The sequence below is a fragment of the Loxodonta africana genome, chromosome 3, assembly GCF_030014295.1.
Source record: "Loxodonta africana isolate mLoxAfr1 chromosome 3, mLoxAfr1.hap2, whole genome shotgun sequence".
Lineage (NCBI taxonomy): Eukaryota > Metazoa > Chordata > Mammalia > Proboscidea > Elephantidae > Loxodonta > Loxodonta africana.
In genome coordinates, this window is record NC_087344.1 from 37,732,061 (window position 1) to 37,746,460 (window position 14,400).

Genomic DNA, 14,400 nt, shown 5'->3' on the forward strand with positions numbered 1-14,400 from the left:
CGTATAGGACAGAGTGGAACTGTACCATCGTTTCCAAGGCTGTAATCTTTACGGAAGCAGACTGCCACATCTTTCTCCCATGCAGAACCTGGTGGGTTCAAATGGCTGACCTTTTGGTTAGCAGCTGAGCGCTTAGCCACTGCGCCACCAGGGCACCTTGAGTTAGCTTACAGGAGAGACGAAATTCTCAAATCTGAGGCAGCTCAATTACCACTAATACGAGGTGCTGTGATGGATAGTCACACCGATCCGAAGCTGTAAATTATTCTCCCTGGTTACCAGAAAATGACTTCGCAAGCAACATTTTCAAATTATTAAATAGAGAGTAACCCGTTGATCAATAAATCACAAAATTATTTGGAGTAGGTGAAGGTCACAATTGTTCCCAGGAAAAACGATCACCTGGGAAGCAAAGAATGACTGCTAGGGAAATTACTTCAATGAGGGCAGTTTTTGAATGGTAAGAGTTGAAAAATTTCTTACAGTGCACTTCAGCTACATTTTGCTCCCGATTTATCTGTGATGTAAAATACTTCCTGTGCTTCATAGGACATTTTAATGGAGTTTAAACCGAGCTGCCGTTGTAACTGAACCAGAATGTGTAACAGCTGGAAAGCAGACTCTCTTGCACAGCGTGAGACTCAAATGGTCTTTCTGCACCGCAGGTGCTTTTCCTTTTGTGGTCAGTCACTGGGACCCAGGCTCCCTCGTCCTGGCTGCTCCACTAGTTCCCCTGAGATGGCAGCAGGAAGAGACAGCAGGGAGGCCCACCCACTGTTTCACCCTCACATTGCTTCGCTTCATGATCCCCTGGTGAGAATATCACAAGGCCTCCTTGCTGTCAACCCTGGTGAGGTGAGAACATCTCAAGGCCCTCCTCGATGTTGACCCTGACGGAGTGGTTGTAGCCAGAAACACACCTAAACCAGAGAGGAGAGCACGGCCTCCGCTGGCTGGCTGCCTTCCGCACCAACAGGTAACACTCCCTCCTGTTCCTACTCTTCTACAGCAACGATGACCAAGAAAGAAGTTCAGAAACCCCACATCCTGCACAAGAGAAGTTCCTCGCCACTTCACACCCACAGCCATCTGTCCTCGAGGCCTCAGGCTGGTAGTGAGTACAACAGGCTGGCATAGCCTCGCACATCTAAAACCTAGGGCAGAACCCACTCTCTCCACCTTGCTCCCAAACATTTGGGAAAGGAATGCAGTTTTAGGGACATGATTAAGACTTAAAAATACTTTCAAAATATATTTATTTCCTATACGTGCTTTGCAAAATTTCCAAAGTAAACATCAGCTTCATCTACAGGGAAACTGTTCTTTAAAACCTGGCACTGACTGAATCACAAGAACAACCAAATTCTGACAATGGAAAATAAACTTGCATATTATCAACACTAAAGCACTTTAAGTGAAAATTCTTCTTTACAAAGGTCTCCCATCAGCCCTAAACCCCCTCAGCTGACTCGAACCGTATTTACATGAAAATACATCCACACAGGAACAACGGCTTTACAATCCCCAAGGTTGCTGCAGTTCATACCAATTGACCTGCAGCTACTGGGAGTCGGCACTGTGTGTTGACTTCAATGGTTCCGTTTTGAAGTGTGCTTAAGAATAAGTTCCCTTGGAGTTAAATTTTTTATGAATCCTGTAATTTGCAAAACTGCCAAGTTGCTAACTACACTAAATACAAGAGAAATTATTTTGTGCATTTTATTATCTACATTTCTGCATCATCATCTTCATCGTCATCATCTTTGGCTCTGAAATGCATTTTCCTGAATTCTCGTCTGCTCATGGAAGGACAAGCTGAAGACGCAGGTGGAAGGTCCTTGTGGGGAAAAAAACACTGGCTTCAGTGATGGATAACATTGCCATACCCACATGTGCATTCACAATTCACCAAGCCCAGCTAGGTCGGGGCCCCGCAGGCTGGCCCTGCCCTCTGTTGTTAGTTGCCATCAAGCTGATTCCGACTCATGGCGACCCCATGTGTTTTGTTTGGCCCTCACCTTTAGACACTCAGAAATGACTGAGTTGTGGCACCAGTTCACTGGATGAGGGTTTATGCCCTATCAGGTTGACCAAGTGAGAAAGAGAAGGGAAAACACAGGGCGAAAAACAAAAGAGCAACAGCAAGCCTGGGGCAGACATTAAAAAAATTATAAACATGACTTCACAGCTCTGCAGTGTGAGGTCCAGAGGTACGTATCAATACACACCCACTCCGGCACACTTGGGGGCTAGGCGTGACACCACCTACCAGCACCAGTCTCACCACAGCAGTTACTCTCAGCCGGGAGAGCGCAGGGGTGCCCCCAGCCAGCAATGCTTTCACCTTCTCCTCTGGGGTTGAAATTACTATTGTTTTGTATTTTCTTCTTTTGCTGAGGTGCGGCATAGCAGTGATTGTGAGGACGATGCAGAAGCGGGCAGTGTTTTGTTCTGTTGTACACAAGGTCGCTATGAGTGGAAACTGTCTCGACAGCACCTAACAACACCATTATTTACATGCGGTCATTCAGGAGTACATAATTTGACCCTACGGTTTGCTGACAGGAGGCAGGAGGACGCTGACCCTACCTGCATGAGCTCAACGTTCCCGAAGAACCGGCTCACGGGCATGGGCTGGTTGCTGTCGTCGTCAAGGAAGACGCTGTTGTCCATCTGAAGTGGTGGCTTCTGTGCCTCCTCGGCTTCCAGCGCTGACTCATCCTGTGCTGCGGAGCTGCTGTTAGACAATTGTGCTTCAGGAGCTGCGCTGTGCTTTGGCGGGGACAAGCCATCGTCAGTCTGTGTAGGACACTCGTCCCTTAGGATGCCACAGTGGCTGAGTGGGAGGCCTTCAGCCTCCTGCTGCGCAGTCGCGCCAGCCTCGTTGCCTGGGGGCTCTGTGCAGTGTCCACCAAGCTCCAGAGGCTCGTTTGCGCAAGGGGTCTTGGGTGCTATTTTTGGCAAGGAAGCACTAGCACTTTTAGTGACGAGCTTCTGTAACTCTGATTTCACAAGATTATCTTTGTCATGCTTGAACTTCTTGGAAATTCGCCTGTCAGTTTTGTGTGACGATGAAGTCTGTCAAGAAAGAAAGATGTAAATGAAAAATAGACTAAGGATCAAAAACCAAAACCAAACCCCTTGCCGTCGAGTTGATTCTGACTCATAGTGACCCTACAGGACAGGGCAGAACTGCCCCATAGAGTTTCCAAGGAGTGCCTGGTGGATTTGAACTGCCGACCTTTTGGTTAGCAGCCGTAGCTTTTTTTTTTTAAATTGTACTTTAGATGAAGGGTTACAGAACAAACCAGTTTCTTATCAGTTAGTACACATACTGTTTTATGACATTGGTTAAACAGCCGTGGCTCTTAACCACTAAGCCACCAGGCTTTCCAGACTAAAGACAGCAAAACAAAACAAAAAAACGCCTCCATCCGAGGTGAGTGTTTATTCTCACAACGTCAACAGTGTAAATGCTGCAGCTGGAGCCATTCAGTCAGTGCTCTGCCATGGAAGGAGTGGAATCCAAAGTGGGAACATGTCTAGACACATCTGCACACACCAGCCAGTTTTCCCTAGGTGTTACAGCTCCTGAGGCAAATCCCAAAGCACAGGCTTATATATTTTCAACAAAATCCTAACGAGCACCATAGCCTGCGTAGTGCTACGCTGGTTGCTGGTGCACTGCCATGCCCCATGTGGACCCGGGGCCTTGGGCTCAACTAAGCAGGTCTACCTATGAGCCAAATGCATCACCCCAGGAACGAAAACTCCTTGGAAAGGACAGTTGCATTATACTGAATCACAGACGACAGCAATTTCCTTTTCTTGGCCCACTTTCCCTTTCTCTTAAAGCATCCAGGGGTGACGTAGCAGAGTCATACATCAGCAACACTCAGGGAATGCATCAGAAGTAGAGTGATGAGCAAAGGTATGTGTCCGAGATTGGGTCTGAGACACACACGCACACGTGCACACCGGTGACCTGCAAACCCCTGGACTGGAGAGGGTATTTTTTCACTTACCATTTCCTTTAAAACACCCCTTCCCCCAGGTATATTAGCAACATTCAATATTTTTTCTGATATTACCACATCTTGGGGTGACACTTTTTATAAAAATGGATACACGAGTCAAAATCTTGGCATTTCTGGCAGTGACGAGGCCTTACCAGACACACGGCCTTGGCCGACTTGGGGACATCCACTTCCTGTGCAGAGGCCAACTCGGCGGCTGGGCACCCTCGGCTCCTCAGGCGGGCTGATGACCGCACTCCATCTGGGAGCTAGACCAGACCAAAGGCTGCGTCAGAAAACTCTCTTGTGAAAAGATGCACAAGCATGGAGATTAAAATGTCCTCACTAAAAACCTGAGTGAGCCAAGGCGACTCTCATATTTTAGAGAACCTCCTCCGCCACATACTTTTTTATTATCTTCATGGAAAGACTCCGGTGTCCTTAATGTGCAAATTCAAACAAAGCTCTCTCTGCGTCTAAGGACACAGGCTCTGCAAGTCCCATGATTTTGGAAGCCTTTGAGAGGAGAATTTGTGAGTTGTTCGTTAATTCCTGACTCAGTGATCCCATGTAACAGAGCAGAACTGCCTCATAGGGTTTTCTAGGTTGTAACCTAGGGGAGCAGATCTCCAGGTCTTTCTCCCATGGAGCCACTGGGTGGGTTTGAACTGCCAACCTTTAGGTTAGCAGCCGAGCACTTAACCGTGATGCCACCAGGACTCTATTTGTAAGTTAATAGATATTAAACCAACTTCAAAGGTGCTTAGAATAAGCAGCACATATCCTTCACCAGCAAGTTCTCAAACTTTTATGGTGTCAAAGTTTTCAACAAAGGGTAATATGAAAAGAGCCGATCCCGCCCGTACCTCCTCCCTTAAGTAGACACAGCCCTAATCCTATTAGTTTAAAGCAGTCAACTTCTGTTGAACCAAGACTGTGCCCTCCTTCTCCCCGTTCCAGCACAGCAGGGGGGAGACTCCACTTTAGAAGGCTGCCCTTAAGCACATGGGCTCCTTTTTCCTCCAGCTCCCAGCCAGAGGGCACCTCCCTGGGAGGAATAGAACCTTGGTGTTTCTCATTCTGCTTCTAGCTACCTGTTGCTGAGGCTAGGTCCTGGGCAAATGCAGCCTAGAGGTGGGGCTCCCTTCCACTACTCAGCCCCCACTCATGGACTGGAGGCTCTACTTTGGGGTGGTGCTGTGAGAAGACTGGGGCTCCCGCAGCCCTTCCCCTGCTCATGGTGGGGGGGTTTCACACCAGGAGAAGCAAACTGAGAAGACCTCAGGCTGCTCCCCTACAAGTGAGCACTCAGTGCCTAGAGGGTGTGTGTGTGACTCAGAGAGAAGTGTGCCATTGTCCCTAGCTCCAGAGCCCTGGCACGGAGATGCTGTTGCCTGGGGGGAGAAGCAGGCCATTAAAACAGCTCCTAATCTCTTCCAGGAACCATGGTGGCACAGTGGTTAAGAGCTACAGCAAGCTACGGCTGCTAACCAAAAGGTCAGCAGTTCAAATCCACCAGCAGCTCCTTGAAAACCCTGTAGGGCGATTCTACTCTGTCCTATAGGATCACTATGAGTCACAATCAGCTCAACGGCAATAGGTTTGGTTTTCTGGAATCTCTTTCCAAAGGACTGACTTCATTTGCAACACAGCATGAAGTTTAAACCTAAGGGCACTCTCCAGAACAATGGAGGCTGTGGTAAGGGCAACGGGGAGGAGATTCAGGATACAGGGTAAACTGTAGGCCAGGTACTGGGGAGAAGCCCCTTTGGGGTCAGAACAGCAAACAATGATGTCAACAACTATTCTTTCAAAGGAACCAGAATTTACTGGATTAGTTTGTAGAGCAATTTATACCCCATGACGTTGTTGAAAACTGAGCAATCAGTCTGCAATTACCAAAACCCAAAACCAAACCAGCTGCCCAGTTGATTCTGACTCATAGCAACCCCACAGGGCAGAGCAGAACTGCTCCATAGGGTTTCCAAGGAGTGGCTGGTGGATTCGAACTGCTGACCTTTAGAACAGCAGCCTTGGCTCCCAACCACTGAGTTTAAAGGCTGGATGTGGTCAGCAAAAGCATGGAACAGAGCCTCACCACTACCAGTGTCATCCCAGGGTGAGTGCTGGCAGATCCAAAGCTGCATATCCCTGAGGGGCAACATCAGAAACTTAACCCTGTGCTGGGTGGGGGTAAACAGACTTCACTAAAATAATCCCGCCAATCACTAAACAAACAAGCAAATAACCGTACCAAGCCCCAGCAGGACAAGGACCTAGAGATGCTACAATAGATTATCTAAAACGTCCAGTTTCCAACAAGACATGCAAAGAAATGGGAAAGTACACTAAGGGGGGAAAAAAAAAAGGAAACAGAAACTACCTTTGAGAGTGACCAGATGTTGAATTTAACAGAAAAAGACTTCAAAGCAGTCATTATAGCATGTTAAAACAAACAAACAAAACTAAAGGAAACTATGATTAAAGAAGTAAAGGAAGCATGATGACAATGTCTCATCAAAGAACGTCAATAAAATGAACTTGAAGACAGAGCGATAAGAGACTATGAAAGCTGAAGAACAGAAGAAAAAAAGAATGACAAACAATGAACAGAGAGAAAAAAGGACAGTGAAGAAAGCTACAAAGAACTGTGGGTCACCATTAAGCACACCAAAGTATGTGTAAGTGCAGTACCAGAAGAAAAGAGAAAGGAGCAGAAAAAATATTCGAAGAAATAATGGCTAAAAACTTCCAAAATTTATTGAAAAATAACCTGCACATACAGGAACCCCAACAAACTCCAAATAGGATAAACGCAAAGAGATCCACAAGCACATCACAGCAAAAATGCTGAAGGAGAAAACCCTGAAAACAGCAAGAGGAAAAAAGACTTGTCACTCACAAGGAAACATAACATGAGTTAACAGCTGACTGCTGAACAGAAAGGCCAGAGGGCAGTGGGATATCATATTTAAAGTACTCAAAGAAAAAAACAAAACAAAATACTCATAAACACTGTCAACCAAAAACTTTAAATCCAGCAAAGCTACTGATAGAAAATGAAAGTGAAAGTAGACTTTCGCTGGTAAACAGAAACTGACAGAATTTGTTGTTAGCAGACCTGCCTTACAACAAATACTAAAGAAAAAATTCAGGCTGAAAGTAAGTGACCCCAGAACACAATTCAAATTCTACATGACGGGGGCAAAAAAAAAAAAAAAAGGGCACCAGTAAAGGTATACAACTATAAAAGACAGTTTAAATGCATATTGTTTCTTCTTTTTTCTTATTTTTGTCATTGTTAGGTGCCACAGAGTTGGTTGTGACTCATAACGACCCTATGTACAACAGAAAAAAATACTGCCTGGTCCTGTGCCATCCTCACAATCATTGCTATGTTTGAACCCATTGTTGCAGCCACCGTGTCAATCTATTTTGTTGAAGGGCTTCCTCTTTTTCGCTGACCCTCTACCTTACCAAACATGATGCCCGTCTCCAGGGACTGGTCCCTCCTGGTAACATGTCCAAAGTACATAAGATGAAGTTTCACCATCCTCGCTTCCAAGCAGTACTTTAGCTCTGCTTCTCCCAAGACAGACTTGTTCGTTCTTCTGGAAGTCCACGGTGTATTCAATATACTTTGCTAACACCGTAATTCGAGGGCACCAATTCTTCAGTCTGCCTTACTCATTGCCCAGCTTTCGCACACATATGAGGCAACTGAAAATACCATGATTTGGGTCAGGCACACCTGAGTCTTCAAAGTGACCTCTTTGCTTTTTAACACTTTAAAGAGGTGTTTTGCAGCAGATCTGCCCAATGCAATACATCCTCTATTTCTTGACTGCTGCTTCCATGGGCGTTGATTGTGGACCCAAGTAAATGAAATCCTTGACAACTTCAGTCTTTTCTGTTTATCGTGATGTTGCTTATTGGTCCAGTTGTGAAGATTTTTGTTTTATGTTGAGGTGCAATCTGTACTGAAGGCTGTTGTCTTTGATCTTTATCAGTAAGTGCTTCAGGTCCTCTTCACTTTCAGCAAGCAAGGCTGTGTCACTGCCTACTGCAGGTTGTTAATGAGTCCTCCTCCAATCCTGATGCTGCGTTCTTCATATAGTCCAGCTTCTCAGATTATTTGCTAAGCATACAGACTGAATAAGTATGGTGAAAGGATACAACCCTGACACACACCTTTCCTGATTTTAAACCACGCAGTATCCCCTTGATCTGTTCGAATGACGGCCTCTTGGTCTAAATACAGGTTCCACACAAGCACAATTAAGTGTTCTGGAATTCTCATTCTTCGCAGTGTTATCCACAATTTGTTATAATTTACACAGTCGAATGCCTTTTTCTTCTCTTAGCTAATTTAAAAAAGCAATTGTATAAGGTGTGCCTGACCCAAGCCATGGTGTTTTCAATCACCTCATACTAATGTGAAAGCTGGATGATGACTAAATAGGACTGAAGCACTGACACCTGTGAATTGTGGTGCTGGTGAAGAATATGGAACATACCACGGACTGCCAAAAGAATGAACAAACCTGTCTTGGAAGAAGTACAACGAGAATGCTCCTTGGAAGTAAGGTTGGCGAGACTATGTGTCACATAATCTGGACATGTTATCAGGAGGAATCAGTCCCTGGAGAAGGACATCATGCTTGGAAAAGTAGATGGCCAGCAAAAAAGAGGAAGACCCTCAACAAGATGGATTGACGCAGTGGCTGCAACAATGGGCTCCAGCATAACATCTATTTTGAGGATGGCACATGACTAGGCAGTGTTTTCTTCTGTTGAACACAGGGTCACTATGAGTTGGAACCGACTTGATGGCACCTAACAACAATATATATAGAAATGTAACACACAGAAATATATTTGTCAATAACAGCACAAGCGAGGTGGAAGCAAAGCTGTACTGGGGTAAGGAAATGACAACAGAAGGTACAGTAATAATTACAACAATATTATTGGGTAATAGGTAGAACAACAACTCAGTTGTTGTGGTGTTGATTGGACCCCAATGTGTGTCAGAGTAGAACTGTGCTCCGTAAGGTTTTTCAATGGCTGATATATCAGAAGTACATAGCCAGGCCATATGTAAGAGTAACATTTCTATATCTTACTGATATTAAGTTGGTATCAATCTGAAACTGGTTCTGATTAAGAAATCCAACCGCTAAAAAAGCAATTAATAATTATATATAAAAAAATAATTATACAGTAAAGAAATTGTTAAAGAAATTAAAATGCTCCATCAGATGTCACTGAATGCAAAAAAAGCAGCGAAGGAGAAATAGAGAAACAGACGAGACACATAAAGAACAAAAAGCGGCAGACATAAATCCAACGTTACCAATAACATTAAATGTAAATTAAACAACCCAAAGGCAGAGATGCTCAGACTGGATAAAGAAACAAAACATGATCCAACTATATGCTGTCTACAGGAGACACACTTCAGAGTCAAAGATACAAACAGAGTGAAAGTAAAAGGATGCAAAAAAGGCAATAAGGAGAGGCGCTGGAATTCACATGTATGCGGCTTCTCCCACTGAACAAACCAGAATTCTGGGGTGCAACGCGGAAGAGGGCGTGGGGGTGCGAGGGTCACCAGGCGCCCTCTGGGGCGGACACCTCACTGCCCCACTCTGCACACAAGGATACCGAGGGCTGCGTTACATGGGAGCAACCTTCCCGCAGGCAGAAGCCCGAGGCTGGGGTCACGTGCCGGGGATCCCCTTCCCGCAGGCGAGACCCGAGGCTGGGATCACGAGCCGGGGATTCTCTTCCCGCAGGCGAGGCCTGAGGCTGAGGTCAAGAGCCGGGAGTCCTTTTTCCGCCGGCGATTCCCGATCTTGGGGTCGAGAACCGGTGAACCCCTTCCCGCAGGCAAGGCCCCCGGGAGGCCGTCCGAAGCTCCTCCCAACCTCCCCCTCCTTCGGTCCCACCGCCCCCGCCCCCGCCCCGCAGCACAGAGCCCGCCCGTCCGGCCCCCTCACCTTCCGGCTCCTCATGAGTGTGAGCGGCGCGCCCCTGACGCCGCCGCCTCCGCGAAGCCTTAACGCTTTCCGCGGAGCGGCTACCGGGAAGCCTCTGTTCCTGTCGCGGCGTCTGACGTCACCAGAGAGTTGGCCAGTCACCGCCCAGTTCCTAGGCATGTGATCCAACAAAGTAACCTTGTTCCCTGAGAGGGCGGGGCGCCGCTCAGTGCGCGCAGCCTGGGGGCGGGAAGCCAAAGCCTGACGGCGCGTAGGCGGCCATGTTTGTGAGGGGTGCTTTCTCTTGACGACTCTTCGGTCGCCATGTTTAAGAAGGGCACATGGCCAAGATTGTGACTGTGTTCTCTCGTTAGGTCGCTATGAGTCGGAACTGAATGACGGCAAGGGATATTTTCGGTTTCTCAGCTTGGTGCCTCTCTGGCCGTCGTGTTTAAGAGGGAAGGACGGCCATATTTGTAAGAGGCACTCGTCGAAGCCTGTGGTCCCGTGTCTGGTGGAGGTGGGAAGTGATTTCTCCGCAGAGAAATTTCTCACTGGAGAGGCAGGTTTTTCTAGGGCTCTCGGTTCCCCTGGTTTCTGAGCAATTAAAAGTGTTGGACCAGCGCGTGGAGCTCCATCTAGGCCTGAGTGTTGTACAGGCCTAGGTCGCCCTTATCTTCCAAGTTATGGGGGTGGGGGGTCCCACTGTGATGCTCTGAGCGGCCCTCCTCTCCACAGAGGCCACCCGGGGCGGTAGTTTGGCATTTCTTGCTGGTGGAGCTTTGCCAAAGTGGAGCTAAGGTGGTTTTTATCCTAGGCTCATTGTTATTTTTAACCACCATGAAATTGACTCTGACTCTTGACGACTTTATAAACAGCAAAACGAAACCTTCCCCAGTTCTTCATCATTCTTAATACCACCAGCATGTTTGAGTTCATTGTGTGGCTACTGTGCTAATCCATCTCACTCAGGATCTCCCTCACCCTCACTGGCCCTCCACCAAACATGATGTCCTGCAGGGATTGATCCCTCGTGATGGTGTGACCAAAGCAAGGGAGCCAGACAATATTCTGTTGTGATCTGAGGGTTTTCACTGGCTGATTTTCAGAAGTAGACTACCAAGCCTTTCTTCCTAGTCTGTTTTAATTTGGAAGCTTCGCTGAAACCTGTCCACCATGGGTGACTCTGCTGGTTTTTAAAATACTGGTGGCATGACTTCCAGCATCCTAGTAACACACAAGCTGCCACAGTATGACAAACTGACAGACAATTGGTGTCAGGGCTCAATATACCCTGTAATTTGCTGAGGTTACCCCATGCCAGGGAGGAGCCTAAGGTTTCATTTACATTGTCTTTCACTTCATGTAGTGATGTTATTGTTGCAACTGAGGAAAATGAGCGTCAGAGCGTTCTGGTCTCACCAAAACCAAACCCGTTGCCTTTGAGTTGATCCTGACTCACAGCGACCTGACTCAGAGCGGTGAACCCTACAGGACAGAGCAGAACTGCCCCGTAGGGTTTCCAAGGCTGTTATTTTCACAGTCGCACACTGCCACATCTTTCCCTTGTAGGGCAGCTGGTGGGTTCAAACCACTGACCTTTTGGTTAGCAGCCAAGTGCTTAACAAATGTGCCAGCAGGACTCCTTCCCAGGTTCCACAGGGGAGCCTAATTGGTGCAGCGTTGGTGTCTCTTGCCACTGTATCCCAGTGCCAGGTTTGGGGTCTGGTTCTTGTTGCTGTATAGTATGTGTTGCATTAATAAAGCCCCAGCCCTTGTCCTTCAGCTCATTCTCCTCAGCCTCTGGCTAAGCCTCTTTCTTGGAATGGGTGGAAATGAAAAACATCTGGCCCCCTTTTTTAATTGGATTAACTCCCCTAAAAATGGTTAGATTCTTCCCTGTGCTTTAATCCCTCAACCGGGATTTTCTCTCCCCAAACCCTCCTCTTTTTGCTTTAGCTGCTTAACGTTTGTGAGCAAGTTTCAGAGTCTCCTCTGACATCCATCTTGGTCTTTTCTTTCTTTCCTGTCTTTTCAGTGATCTCTCGCATTCTTCATATGACGTCTTTGATGTCATTCCACAACTTGTCTGGTCTTTGGTCACTAGTGTGCAACGCATCAAATCTGTTCTTGAGATGGTCTCTAAATTCAGGTGGGATATACTCAAGGTTGTATTTTGGCTCTTGTGGACTTGCTCTGATCTTCAGTTTCAGCTTGAACTTGCATATGAGCAGTTGATGGTCGGTTCTACAGTCGGCCCCTGGCATTGGCAAAAGACAAGGCTCCAGGAATTGATGGAACATCAATTGAGATGTTTCAACAAATGGATGCAGCACTGGAGGTACTCACTCGTCTATGCCAAGAAATATGGAAGACAGCTTCCTGGACAACTGACTGGAAGAGATCCATATTTATGCCTATTCCCAAGAAAGGTGATCCAACCAAATGTGGAAATTATAGAACAATATCATTAATATCACACACAAGCAGAATTTTGCTGAAGATCATTCAAAAACAGCTGCAGCAGTATATCCACAGGGAACTGCCAGAAATTCAGGCCAGTTTCAGAAGAGGATGTGGAACCAGGGTTATCATTGTTAATGTCAGATGGAGCCTGGATCCTGGCTGAAAGCGGAAAGATGTTTACCCGTGTTTTATTGCCTATGCAAAGGCATTTGACTGTGGATCATAACAAATTATGGATAACATTGTGAAGAATGGGAATTCTAGAACACTTAATTGTGCTCATGAGGAACCTTTACATCGATCAAGAGGGAGTTGTTCAGACAGAACAAGGGGATACTGATTGGTTTAAAGTCAGGAAAGGTGTGTGTCAGGGTTATATCCTTTCACCATACCTATTCAATCTGTATGCTGAGCAAATAATCTGAGAAGCTGGACTATACTGGAGGAACACTCATTAACAACCTGCAATATGCAGATGACACAACCTTGATTGCTGAAAGTGAAAAGGACTTGAAGCACTTACTAATGAAGATCAAAGACCACAGCCTTCAGTATGGATTGCACCCGAACATAAAAATCCTCACAGCTGGACCAATGAGCAACATCATGATAAACGGAGAAAAGATTGAAGTTGTCAAGGATTTCGTTTTACTTGGATCCACAATCAACACCCATGGAAACAGCAGTCAAGAAATCAAATGACGCATTGCACTGGGCAGATCTGCTCCAAAGGACCTCTTTAAGGTGTTGAAAAGTAAAGATGTCACCTTGAAGACTAAGGTGTGCCTGACCCAAGCCGTGGTATTTTCAGTCGCATTGTATGCATGTGAAAGCTGGACATAAGGAACACCGAAGAAGAATTGATGCCTTTGAATTGTGGTGTTGGCGAAGAATATTGAATATACCATGGGCTGCCAAAAGAACGAACAAATCTGTCTTAGAAGAAGTACAACCAGAATGCTCCTTAGAAGCAAGGATGGCGAGACTGAGTCTTACATACTTTGGACATGTCGTCAGGAGGGATCAGTCCCTGGAGAGGGACGTCATGCTTGGCAGAGTGCAGGGTCAGTGGAAACGAGGAAGACCCTCAAAGAGGTGGATTGTCACAGTGGCTGCAACAACGAGCTCAAGCATAACGATTGTGAGGATGGCGCAGGACCAGGGAATGTTTAGTTCTGTTGTGCAAAGGGTCGCTATGAGTCGGAACTGACTTGACGGCACCTAACAACAGCAACAACAAACCCTCCTCTGTCCTGGTGAAGATGCAGGCTGCTCGGTGAGCAACCTGGTGCTCTTTTCAAAGCCCCTGATGTAGCCCTGGCTCTCATCAGCTCAGGGACTTGCTTATAAAACCAGATGGCTGCTTTTCAGTTTGTAAGAGTTTTAAAAATAAAATGAAATCCAGCCTTGTCATTAGAAACTCTAGGCCCCCAGTTCTCTGGGTTTTACCATGTGTCCCTCAGAAAAGGACATTTGGGCTCTAAAACCATGTCAGTAGCTGAAGAACACCAAGGCCTCATTTCCTTTCATGAACCTTCTCAGACATCTGGCACACTGTCCATGTATCAGCCTCCAAGCTGTACTGGTAAAGCTCTGCTCAAATAAAATGCTCACAGCAACCACACGCTGTACCTTGAAAATGAATGAAAGTGGGATTTCCTTTTTATTATTATTTTTGTAGGTGAGAACATTTAAATCAGGTGGTTTTGTCAGAAGCATTAGGTTTTCCAGTTAAGCTATAAAGGTTGGAAAGTGAACTATGTTGTACTACAGCTTCATGTGCTGCTTGAGGGTCCCTCTGTGCATTGTTCCATAGCAGAGGAGTGATTCATATTCTCTTCCAAAAGCATTAATGTTCTCTGCTCATATGGAATGACTCCCTCAAAGCCCAGAAATACAGTTGATGCCTCTTTTTAGTGCATAAAAAGTGAGTGTGC

At 46.3% G+C, this 14,400-nt stretch overlaps 1 protein-coding gene and 1 long non-coding RNA gene across 4 annotated transcripts; both read right to left on the reverse strand.

Annotated features, from left to right (window-relative positions):
- Positions 1–1,239: 1,239 nt before the first annotated feature.
- On the reverse strand, positions 1,240–10,151 carry C3H1orf174 (chromosome 3 C1orf174 homolog). 3 transcript variants are annotated; one of them, XM_064281140.1, is made up of 5 exons: positions 10,019–10,151; positions 4,172–4,285; positions 2,590–3,078; positions 2,270–2,497; positions 1,240–1,837 (listed from the first exon to the last, which is right to left on the reverse strand). In XM_064281140.1, exons 1-5 carry the CDS (start codon positions 10,031–10,033, stop codon positions 1,727–1,729), a joined length of 957 nt encoding a protein of 318 aa, XP_064137210.1. In that variant the 5' UTR covers positions 10,034–10,151; the 3' UTR covers positions 1,240–1,726. The 3 variants fall into 3 exon arrangements, with proteins under 3 accessions (XP_064137210.1, XP_003413546.1, XP_064137211.1); XM_003413498.4 differs by lacking the exon at positions 2,270–2,497; XM_064281141.1 differs by lacking the exon at positions 4,172–4,285 and having other exon boundaries at positions 10,019–10,134.
- Positions 7,725–9,741, reverse strand: LOC135230689 (uncharacterized). The gene is made up of 2 exons (XR_010321273.1): positions 9,581–9,741; positions 7,725–8,852 (listed from the first exon to the last, which is right to left on the reverse strand). It is a non-coding gene; the product is annotated as an uncharacterized LOC135230689 (long non-coding RNA).
- Positions 10,152–14,400: the final 4,249 nt, after the last annotated feature.

What these genes read in the sequence shown, in the direction of transcription:
- C3H1orf174 (XM_064281140.1), bottom strand. An exon ending in CGGCCAAGGCCGTGTGTCTG is followed by an intron (nt 3,079 to 4,171) that starts GTAAGGCCTCGT and finishes CTTTCTTGACAG; the next exon opens with ACTTCATCGTCACACAAAAC. An exon ending in GGAACGTTGAGCTCATGCAG is followed by an intron (nt 2,498 to 2,589) that starts GTAGGGTCAGCG and finishes TGGTGTTGTTAG; the next exon opens with GTGCTGTCGAGACAGTTTCC.